The following is an 11,626-nucleotide window of genomic DNA, read 5'->3' as shown; positions in this document are numbered from 1 at the left end:
GCACCCAACCCTGATGGGAGGAGGTCAGTGTGGGTTGGGTTCCGGGCTGTGTGCCCATAGCCAGCGGTTGGCGTGTACGTGGCCTCCTGCAGACCAAAGGCTCAGTCTGATTCCTGTGCGTGTCCAGCGCTGGAGCCCTCACTCCGTGTCCCTAGGCCAAGGACTGGACAGCAGTGTCATCAGGCCCAGGGGAGAAGGAATTCCCACGTGTGGCTCGGGTGTGTCCTAAGCCCTGGTCCTGAGTGCAGGCTCCCGGGTCTCTCTTCTGATGAGGCCTCAAGGTCCATCCTTGACCCAGCCCGAGCCCGCTCCTGGTCTGATTTGCTGAGAAAGGAAGGCTCAGGGTCCCTTGGGAAGCAGGTGGTGAGTGGCCGGCATTTCCACGCAGACCCCTGCTTGCCCTCAGAGCCCCCGCACAGCCAGCCTCGCCGCCAAGGGCGCCCTCAGCCTACCAGCCAGCAGCGGCCTGGGGGCCCCTCCTCCTCCTCCAGGCGCCAGGCGAGAACTGCCTAGCGTGGGGGTCAGCAGGAGGGGCTTAATTTAGACTTGGGAAGGAACGTCCCATAGCGAGGGCCGCTTGGTTCCCATCTTGGGCAGCCTGACAGGAGATCCCAGAGGGCACTGCCTGGGCCTCAGGCCCTCAGGCCAAACCTTTCTCTATGTAGCCTGTCTCCAAGGCCCAGCCTTGGGGATTTCCTGGTTGAGGAACTGCCCAGCCCAGTCCATCTGGGGAAGGCGGCATCTGGAGAGGCCAAGGTCTTTGGGCCAGACTGGGAAGCCCTGCTTCCCGTCCAGTCTGGCCTGTTGTGAAAATCTCCCTTTGGGGCGTTTGCACAGTCTGGCTCCTCCTTCGCGAACCCCAGTCGTCATTCATTCACTCAAGGGAGCCAATGGTTAAGAGCGTGGGTCCAGGGCTTCCCTGGTGCTGCAGTGGTTAAGAATCCACCTGCCAATGCGGGGGACACAGGTTCGAGCCCTGGTCCGGGAAGATCCCACATGCCGCGGAGCATCTAAGCCCGTGCGCCACAACTACTGAGCCCCCACGCCACAACTACTGAGGCCCGTGCGCCTAGAGCCTGTGCCCCGCCACAAGAGAAGCCACCGCAATGAGAAGCCTGCGCACCGCAACGAAGAGTAGCCCCCGCTCGCCGCAACTAGAGAAAGCCCGCGCACAGCAACAAAGACCCAACGCAGCCAAAAAAAAAAAAAAAAAAAAAAAAGAGCGTGGGTCCAGGGTCCAGACTGCCTAGGTCAAGACCCAGCTTTTTGCTTACCAGTGGTGGCAACCTATTTACCTCTCTGTGCCTCAGTTTTCCCATCTATAAAGTAGGGGAAGTAACAGTACCTACCTGATAGTCTCATTGTGGGGATAAGATGTGATCCTAAATATAAAGCACTCCTGACTCAGGCTAAATCCTTTGTTAGCACTCAGTGGGAAGTGGGGGGGTTTCTGGGGGCTCTGGTATTCATCTAATACCTGGGTGATGGATAACGAGATATCTAGAACGTTAGCTAAAATTTTATGTTTAGTTAAACTTCATTTTTCTGCAGTTTTTTATAATTTCACAATTTGAAAGTTCTAAAATTTTTAAGTTTATCTCCCCCCCAAAACAAACTTTTATTTATTAATTACCTCCAGTTTTGTTCATTTCTTAAAATTAAGCATTTGGTCGCTCACTTGTTTCATCCATGCATTCAGGTAAATCTATCTCATCCCAACAAAAGGCTATGAGCCTGCTTACCGAGGTCCTTACAAGGTAAACACGAGTTCTTAGCACTTCATGCTTTGGACACCTGCGCTCTGCCTGGGAGCGGTAAGGAGCAAGGCTACGTTTGGGGAGACCACAGGAGGGAAGTGGAGAGGTAGCAGCTGATGGCTTGGGCCGCTGAGTTGTGCCTGGTGTCTGCAGGACAGAGCAGCCTGGCCGTGCAATTATGCAAGAGTGGAAAGACGGCTGAGAAGAAGGGAAGGAAGTGCCGGGGCCATGACCAGACCCGGCACCGTTGGGGGGGTGGGGGTACCACTGCAGCCAGCCCCACCAGCCACTTCCCCTACCCTTCCCAGGTGAGCCAATGCTGCAAGTCTGACCTCTGTGTGGGGAACGCAAGGCAGCACCACGTGGGACAGGGAAGAACAGAGACGAGCTGAGCATCCCTCAGGGAGGGGACATTTAGTGAGTAATGAAAGGACAGCCACTCAGCTGGGAGCCAAGGGCCTTGTGCTGCAGGGGCCACTGATGTGGAATTAAGTGACGACTGCCATCCATCATGTGATCCCACTCAATGTTCTTTGCTTTCAACTTTCTTCTGAGGTACAACACACCCACAAAAAAGGGCCGTGCATGAAACTGACGTGCCTGGGGCTGGGTTAATTTTTCAGAAAGTGAGTTCGCTTGTGGAAATGGCATCCTTATCAACAGAGCAAATCACCTGCCGCCTCCTACGTCACTCACTGCTGGCCCCACCCCCACCCCCGCGTCAGAGGTCACCCTGGCTTCCAGCCCCACTGACTGGCATGGACAGTTTCTGAGCTTGGTGTCAATGGCATTCTGCAGAAGGTGTGCTTTGTGTCTGCCTCCTCTATCCCCGCATTGTGTCTGGAAGGTTCACCCGTGTTGTGTCCGGCATTGCTGAGTAGTGCATCATCCTTCTGTGTAGGAAGAGCCTGGATGTGTAAATGGAAATGATCAAGAGAAAGGACTTGCAAGTCTGGCCACACCCAGGGCTGGTGACCTCAGGGTGATCAGGGAGCAGCAGTGACCAGAGGGGACCTGCCAAGCAGATCTTTCAGAGCAGAGGAAATGGATGCCGGGCTTCCTAGATAAAATCCCCTGCTAGAGACCAACCCTCACCCCTGGTGGTCCAGGGGGGCCTGTGGCTCTCAGCGTGTTCCCAGTGCTGATGGCCTGTGCCGTCATCTCTCCATCTTGGAATCTGGCGACCTGGGCCACAAACTGGCCCTGCCCACCTGAGCCTGCAGCTAAACTGCCTGGGCCTAAGGCCACTTGCTGCGTGACCTTGAACCAGCTCTATAACCTCTGAGCCCCCCAGGCTCCCCATCTACCTGGCCAAGCACCCCAGGCTTTAGTGATAGAGGCCCCAGCCTCTCCCCCAGCAAGCTGCTGTCCTCCTCACCCCTCCATCCCAAATCCCCTTCTCCCCCTTCTCAGCAGAGCTGGGAGTCCCCTTTCACTCAGGAGGAAACCACGTCTGCTCTGAGCGGCCATTCTTTGATCAGGATTTGAATGCGGTTCTCAGTCTGCCCCGCTGCCCCTGCCCTCAGCCACAGTCACCCGGGATGTACACCTGAGGCTTGCACACGCTCCCCTGGAGGAGTCATTCCATCAGTCACTTCGTGAGTGATGCAGTTACTATCCGAATACTTACCGAGGGCCCGTTGTGTGCCAGGCACCAGCTCTAGGGGTTGGGGCCAGAGCCCTTGTCAAAACAGGCCAAACGCTCCTCTCATGGGGCTCACATTCTGGTAGGGAAAGACACTGTAAAAATAAAAATAGTGATGAGTCGCCTAAAAAAAAAAAAAAAAAAAAAAAGCAGGAAAGAGGGGTGGGGTCCGCATGAAGTTTTGCTATTTTATGTGAAGTTTATATCAAGGAAGGCCTCTCAGAGGAGGTGCCCTTTGAGCAGAAACCTGTAGAAGATGAGGGTGGGAGTTACAGGTGTGTGGGAGACGGGCCAGGTGGAATGACTTGTGCAAAAGCCCTGAGATGGGAGCACCTGGAACAGAGGGGCCAGCGTGGCTGGATCAGGGGAGCCAGGAAGAGAGAGCTGGGCGTCGGGCAACCCTCCTGCGGGGCCCTGTGGGCCACGGAGGGGACAATGACGGGCGTGGCCCCGCACGACTGCGTGCGTGGGGCCGCTCATGTCCGCACCACGGGAACCCGAGGAAGCCCAGAAACTGAAAGAAGAAGCAAAGCCCTATCTGCACGCTCCCTGCCCCCTCCTGACCGCGGCCCCGCCGCGACAGAGGCGACTTCCTTTTTTCCAGCCTACTTAAGTCCCAGCCCGCAGCGCCCCAGAGAAGAGGGGCCCGCACGCAGCCCAGCCATGGGGGACCCCTTCATTCGCCACATCGCCCTCCTGGGCTTCGAGAAGCGCTTCGTCCCCAGCCAGCACTACGTGAGTACCGGCCTGAGGCGCCCTGCACGTGGGGACAGGACTGGCGGCGCGCAGGTGCCGGTCCCCGCGCAGCCCCGGGACTCCCGGGCCGAGACGCGCGCGGCCGAGGGGTGAGGGCGCGGGCTCGCGGCCAAGGCTCCCCGGCTCTGGGCCTCAGGCCGCCCGCCGGGGCCGCAGTCGATGTGCGCCCTTCAAAAGATGTGCGCCGCCCCCCGGCCCCTCGGTGCGAGGACAGCGGCTTGGCCCCCGCCCCCCCGCCCACCGCACGCCCTGCTTCCCGCCCCAGCCCGGCGTCCCCTCTCCGCGCCCGGCAAGTGTCCCCGCGGCCCCTCTGGGAAGGGTCCTCGGGAGGGCGCGCTGGTGGCGATCAGTTACATTAGAGTCGTGACCCCTCCTGTAGGGTGACACCACCCCAGGGACCAGAGGAGTCCCCCCCTCCTGCCCTGGGGGAGCTGGAGGAGTGCAGGCCCAGACATGGCCACCCCATCACGGGGTCCCCAAACCCAGAGGAAGGCCAGGGAGGGATCCAATTAGTAAATTGGCACTTGTATGACACTTCTAGTGTATGTGCCAAGACGCTTCTTTTTTAACTTTTAATTTTGAAGTAATTTCAAATTTACGGAAGTGTCCCCAAAAGTACCAATAACTCCAATATTCCTTCACCCACATTGCCTCTCTCCTTCTCTCACTCTCTCTGTCTCTCCCGCTGCATCTCTTTGTCCCTCCTGCTTTCTCTCTCTCTGAATATACATTTTCTGAATCATTTGAGAGTTACTTGGAGACACTGTGTTTCTTTACCTCTAAATATTACAGGTGTGTATTTCTTAAAATCAAGGGCATTCTTTTACATAACCAAAGGTGTCAAAATGAGGAAATTATAACACTGTGATGATAAAACACGGTTATGCAACCCACAGACTTTATTCGGATTTTACCAATTGCCCTCTTGTCCCTCCGTAGGAAAATTTTTTCAGGTCAAGGATCCAATCCAAGATCACACAAATTAAAACAAACAAATGAACAAAAACTATCCAGGATCACCTGTTGCATCCGAGTTGTCGTGTCTCTGGCGTTCTTTAAATCCAGATCAGTCTTAATCAGTCTCTGTCCTTCTCAACTTTGACTTTCTGAAGAGATGGGGCTTTGCAGAACACCCCTTGATTTGGGTGTGTCTGATATTTTGTTAGATCTTGGTAATGCAAGAATACCCCAGAAGTGTTGATATGTTCTTTTCATTGATCCTATCAGGTGGCGCTTTTTTTTTTTTTTTTTTTTTTTTTTTTTCTTCTTGGTGGTATGCGGGCCTCCGTCTGCTGTGGCCTCTCCCGCTGCGGAGCACAGGCTCCGGACGCGCAGGCTCAGCGGCCATGGCTCACGGGCCCAGCCGCTCCGCGGCATGCGGGATCCTCCCAGACCGGGGCGCGAACCCGGATCCCCTGCATCGGCAGGCGGACGCGCAACCACTGCGCCACCAGGGAAGCCCGGCAGGTGGTTTTGATTTGTTCCTTTATTGGTGATGTTAACTTTGATCACTGAGTCCTGGAGATATCCTCCAAGTTTCTCTGCTGTAAAGTTGCTATTTTCCCCTTTGTAATTAATAACTAAACTGTGGGGAGGTTATGTAAAGCTATGTGACTATCCTGTGCCTTGTAGTATCTGTATGACTCTTGCCTGAATCAAATTACTATAATGATTGCCAAATAATGATTTTTAAACTCTATTGGTCCTTCTGCATCTATTAGTTAACATTTTCCAGTGTCTTCACTTCTTCCTTATTTATGTCAGTATGGATCCATGGATTCCTGTTTTATTCAGTGAGTTATAATCCAATACCATCATTACTTATTTTGATGCTCAAGAATGTCCCAGATTTGGTGACTGGGAGCTCCTTCAGGCTGGCTTCTGTACTTTTTTTTTTTTTTTTTTTTAATATATCCTGTCATTCTTTTTTTTTGATGGGGGGGACAGGGCACCTGGGTACATTCTTATGGCACAAAGTGGTCCAGCTTAATTTGGACCTTCCCAGCCCTAGTCCTGGACTCAACCATTTCACTAAAGAGCCCTAGTTCTTTTCAGTGGGAGTGATATTAGAACCCAAGATCTGGAAGCTAGGTGTGCTCATTGCCACCAAGGCGTCATGGCTCGTGACTGCCTTTTCAGTGGACAGACTGGAGGAAATAGCTATTTCATATGATCTTTGCTTCTCATCACTTTATGTTTCTAGCTCCTTTCTCTCACAGCAGGAACCCTGGCTCCCAATGAGATCAGTATATTCACTCTTATGCTCAATTCTAAAATACACATAAACTTGTTTGAGAATAATTACACCCATGCCACTATTAACAACAAACCTACCAACCTATTAAGTCAAATTTAAGTTTTCTTTGCAGTTCTTTCCGTCCTTTTGGACTGAGAATACTGAAAGTGCTGCAACTAAAAGCTACTTGGATTCTTTTCCATTTTCCTTTAATATTTAGGTTATTACCCATTTTATATATAGTTAAGTTCATTTGTTTCTGTTTGTTTCCAACTTTAAAGTTAAAAAGAATCCTTGTTGATTTAGTTTTACTTCTAAATATGTAAAATATTAGCAAGTTCACCCATTTAAAGTGCACTATGGTTTTGGGTATATTTAAAGTTCTTCAACTATCACAACTATCTAATTTTTAGAACATTTTTTATCATCCCCATTGGTAGGTATTCTTTTTATTCCCCAAGATTTTATCCTGAGAAATTTCAAATATACAGCAAAGTTGAAAAAAATTTTACAGCAAAACAAAACCAAACAAAAAACCCAACCAGGGACTTCCCTGGTGGTGCAGTAGTTAAGAATTTGCCTGCCAATGCAGGGGACACAGGTTCAAGCCCTGGTCCAGGAAGATCCCACATGCTGCAGAGCAACTAAGCCTGTGCACCACAGCTAACTGAGCCTGCGCTCTAGAGCCCGCAGGCCACAACTACTGAGCCCGTGTGCTGCAACTACTGAAGCCCACGTGCCTAGAGCCCGTGCTCCACAACAAGAGAAGCCACCACAGTGAGAAGCGTGTGCACTGCAACGAAGAGTAGCCCCCATGTGCCACAACTAGAGAAAACCTGTGCACAGCAACGAAGACTCAACGCAGCCAAAAATAAATAAATTATTAATTAATTTTAAAAAAGCAAACCAAACCCAACCAGTCATGTGCTTACTATCTTGATTATACCATTAACATTTCCTGTAGTACTTGCTTTATCATGTATGCATCCATCCATCCATCCATCCATCTATCTTATTTTTGCTGCATTTCAAGGCAAATTACAAACATCAGTACACTTTGTCCTAAATGTTGGCTTGGCCAAAAAGTTCATTCCGATTTTTCCTGAAGACCGTACAGAAAACCCCGAACGAACTTTTTGGCCAACCCAATACTTCAGCGTGCATATCACAACTAGAGTTCAGTATTTTTTTGTAGTTTTTTTCTCTTTTGATGTAAAATTTATGGAAAATGAAACCCACAAATCTCAGAGATACATTTGCTGAGATTTGACAGTACATCTCCCTACGTAATCCAAACTCTCATCAAGATGTAGACCGTGACCATCACCCCATCTCACGCCCCAGTCGTTCCTCCCCATCCCCAGGTTTTTTCCACCTTAAATTAGTTGTGCTTGCTCTAGAATGTCATAGATATGGAATCATATGTAGCCTTTCATGCCTGGCTTATTTCACTCAGCATAATTTAATGATTTTGAGATTCATCCACATTATTGCATATATCAGTAATTTGTTCTTTTTTTGTGGCTGAGTGGGATTCTCCTAACTATTTTTGCAGTCCTGTTTTTCCTTCCTGAGGTTTTTTGTTTTGTTTTCTTCTTGTTTGTTTGTTTTTAAATAATGGCTTTTTTGAGATATAATTCCCATACCATACCATTAACCTATGTGAATTGTACAATTCAGTGGTTTTTAGCATATTCACAGAGTTGCACAACCATCACTACAATTGATTTTAGAAGATTTTCTTCATCACCCATACCCGGTAGCAGTCAAGCCTCAGCCCCCGCTACCCCCAACCCCGCCCAGCCCCTGGCAACCACTAATCTACTTTCTGTCTCAATAGGTTTGTCTCTTTTGGACATTTTTTTTTTTTTTTTTTTTTTGTGGCCCTGTGCATGGCTTGTGGGATCTCAGTTTCCCGACCAGGGACTGAACCTGGGACCTTGGCAGTGAAAGCGCAGAGTCCCAACCACTGAACCACCAGGGAACTCCCTGGACATTTCATAGAAGTGGAACCGTACAACATCTCACTGAGTCCTTGTGTTGTCTGAGGCCAGCCCTTTCTGTATCTTACCTTCTGTGAACTCTCGTACCAGCCCTAGCAGTGAGGTCTTACTTTTACCTCCAGTTTACAGATGAATTTGAGTTAATTAGAGAGAAGTCATCCCTTTTGCCCTGGGGTCCATGAACTTGGTGCTCTTTCTATGGTCCAGGTTACCCCAAAGAGCATTCTCCCTCCCACCCCCAGTCCTGTGGGCTTCCACCATGGGGTGGGGGGCTGCCCAGGTGCGAGGCTGAACGAGATGCCCCCCCTCTACCGCCCCCCAGGTCTACATGTTCCTGGTGAAGTGGCAGGACCTGTCTGAGAAGGTGGTCTACCGGCGCTTCACTGAGATCTACGAATTCCATGTGAGAGCCCTGTGTGGGGGTCCCGGGAGGGGATGCCACACCCAGTCCCAGCTCGGCCCTTTGGGGAGGGGAGAGGCCCAGGTGCTGACCAGGAGCTGAGGAACCCAGAGTCCCCCCATCCCCTCCCAGCCCACAGATAAGGGGGCATTATATTTTTTAACTTTAAAAAGCACTAAAGCAATTTCTATTTTGGTGAAATATACATAACATACATTTACCACTTTACCCATTTTAAGTGTACGAGCCAGTGGCATTAAGTACATTCGCAGTGTCACACAGCCAACACCACCACCCATTTCTGAATATTTCTGTCTTCCCAGACCAAAACTCTGCACCCATTCCACAGGATCTCAATGGGGCCGTCTCAAGGGCCCTGCTTGCTCTGTCCCTGCAGGGGACAGCCTGGCCAGTGTCACCACCGCAGGTGTCATCCTAGGAGCTTGCTCTTTCACTCACCGTCACTGGCCTGATGAGGACCCCTGGTGGATTAGAAGGAGGGCAGATAATCCTGACACCCAAGAAGCCGGGTCCTCTTGCTTTGTGGGTGCCTGTTATCACCAAGGTTTACATGAGAGAATCCCCCTGGGTTCCCAACACCAGTGGCTGGTTGGACAAAATTGGGGGTCATCGGGGGTCACAGTGCACACAGTGCTGGGTCCTGGTCTAAGACAGGGTCATGTGGATGGAGGGGCCACAAAAGCCAGATGGGTTCCCTCAGGGCCCACTCCACACGCAGGGCCCTCCTTAACCAGGGAAGGGGCTTCAGGAAGCGTGCAGGTTCCTGCACTTCTCGTGTGAATTATTTAAAGTGAAACGCAGATAAATTCAAAGAAAACTGTAACCAGCCTTGTACACCCAGCACCTGGAGTCACAGCTGATATCACTGGGCCGTTTGCTATAAGGTTTTTTTTTTTTTTTTTTTTTAATTTCTTTTATTTTTGGCTACGTTGGGTCTTCATTGCTTCACGCAGGCTTGCTCTAGTTGTGGGAACGGAGTCTACTCTTCGTTGCGGTACGCGGGCTTCTACTGCGGTGGCTTCTCTTGTTGCGGAGCACGGGCTCTAGGCGCGCCAGCTCAGTAGTTGTGGCTCAAGGTCTCTAGAGCGCAGGCTCAGTAGTTGTGGCGCACGGGCTTAGTTGCTCCGAGGCTTGTGGGATCTTCCCGGACCAGGGTTCAAACCCATGTCCCCTGCACTGGCAGACGGGTTCTTAACCACTGCGCCACCAGGGAAGCCCTAAGGTGTTTTTAAGATAAGGCGTTTTTAAGATAAAGGAGATAAAACATTACAAAATCAGTGGAAGTCGCCCTTCATCTCATATCCCGTCCCAGCTCCTACCCTGGGTGGCCACACACACACACACACACACACACACGCACAGCACAGAAACAACATGCAGTAGCGTGGAGCCTGCATTTTCTGTAGTGTATATAAATGCCATCAGTGTGCTTTTTGCCTCTTTCTCAATCTTACTACTGTTGCTAGGTTACATTTTTGAGACCAGTCCATGCTGATACTTTGTGGGGCTTCATCTCACCTCTTTAAACTGTTCTGGGTTATTCCATTGTAGGATTAGCTTCTTTTATTAACTGGTCGACTCATTCATTCATCCAACCACTATTTATTGAGCACCAACTAAGTACCAGGCACGTTCTACTTAGTGAGAAGGAAATGCTGCTGAAAGGCATAAAAAACAGATGCAAATCCTTGCCCACCCTAGTAGACCTTATGTTCTAGTGGAGGAGTCAGGAAAACAGACAAACAAAAAAATAAGTAACTTATATAGTATGTTAGATGGTTCTTAGAATTACAGAGAAAAATAAAGCAGGGAGGGGAGGTGGGAAGGGTGAGACAAGGAAGGACAGTTGTCAGGGAGGAGGCCTCACTGAAGTGGGAGATATCTGAGCAAGGACTTGAAGAAGGAGAAAGAGAGAGAGAGAGTGAGCTATTGATCTGTGTGGGGGAATAACGGGAATCGCACGTGCAAAGGCCCTGGGGCAGGAGTGGGCCTGGAGCATTCAGGGGTGGCTGGAGCAGAGTGAACAAGGGGAGAGTGGGGCAGGAGAGGTGAGCAAGGCAGGCAGAGGCAGGTCACGTGGCACCTTGTAGACCAACGTGGAGCCTCTGGCTTCCATTCTGAGTGAGCTGAGAGGCAGGGAGGGTTCTGAGCAGAGGAGGGACAGGATGCACCTTAGGTTTTCAGAGGATCCCTCTGGATGCTGGATTGAGGACAGACAAGGGAGAGGGAGGGGTGAGTGACCTAAGAAGGTTATAATAACCAGACCCGGTGGAAGCTCAGACCAGGGTGGTGGCAGCAAGTGTAGTGAGAAGGATCAGATTCTGAATAGATTTGGGGAGCAGAACCAAAAGAATTTGCTGATGGATTGGATGTGAGGTGGAAGAGAAAGAAGGATCCAGGATGCCACCAGGAGCTTCTAGCCTGAGCAACTGGAAGGGTATTTAGGTCATGTCCAATTTTGTGTTTTACAGTGCCGTAATAAAACAGATTCCTTCACGTCTGCTTTTCTGTCTAGAAAATCTTAAAGGAGATGTTTCCTATCGAGGCAGGGGACATCAACCCAGAGAAAAGGATCATCCCCCACCTGCCAGGTGAGGAGCAGGGCTGAGTCACCTGGGCAGGCTCACCTGTCCCAGCCCCCCTCCCCTGCCCTCCGATTGCCCCCTCCACTCCCACCCTCTCCGGACTTGACCTCTTCCATTTTTTTTTTTTTTTTTTTGTGGTATGCATGCCTCCCTCTGCTGTGGCCTCTCCCGTTGCGGAGCACAGGCTCCGGACGCGCAGGCCCAGCGGCCATGGCTCACGGGA

General features: G+C 50.8%; 1 protein-coding gene across 4 annotated transcripts in view; it reads left to right on the top strand.

Annotated features, from left to right (window-relative positions):
• The first annotated feature begins 3,891 nt into the window (after positions 1 to 3,891).
• The window catches only part of NCF1 (neutrophil cytosolic factor 1), a 15,185-nt gene continuing 7,450 nt past the window's right edge, over positions 3,892 to 11,626 (top strand). Inside the window, exons 1-3 of one of the 4 annotated variants that reach the window (XM_055090641.1) lie at positions 3,892 to 4,137; positions 8,720 to 8,800; positions 11,334 to 11,409. In XM_055090641.1, the coding sequence (XP_054946616.1) occupies positions 4,066 to 4,137; positions 8,720 to 8,800; positions 11,334 to 11,409 (229 nt within the window). In that variant the 5' untranslated portion in view covers positions 3,892 to 4,065. Of the gene's footprint in view, positions 4,138 to 8,719; positions 8,801 to 11,289; positions 11,410 to 11,626 lie in introns of those variants that run through there. The other 3 variants (XM_007099991.4, XM_055090642.1, XM_055090643.1) reach the window with 3 other exon arrangements.

The sequence above is a fragment of the Physeter macrocephalus genome, chromosome 14 (genome assembly GCF_002837175.3).
Source record: "Physeter macrocephalus isolate SW-GA chromosome 14, ASM283717v5, whole genome shotgun sequence".
In the NCBI taxonomy this organism is placed as follows: Eukaryota; Metazoa; Chordata; class Mammalia; order Artiodactyla; family Physeteridae; genus Physeter; species Physeter macrocephalus.
The sequence above is the reverse complement of the archived record's forward strand: the minus strand, read 5'-3'. Positions and strand labels throughout refer to the sequence as shown.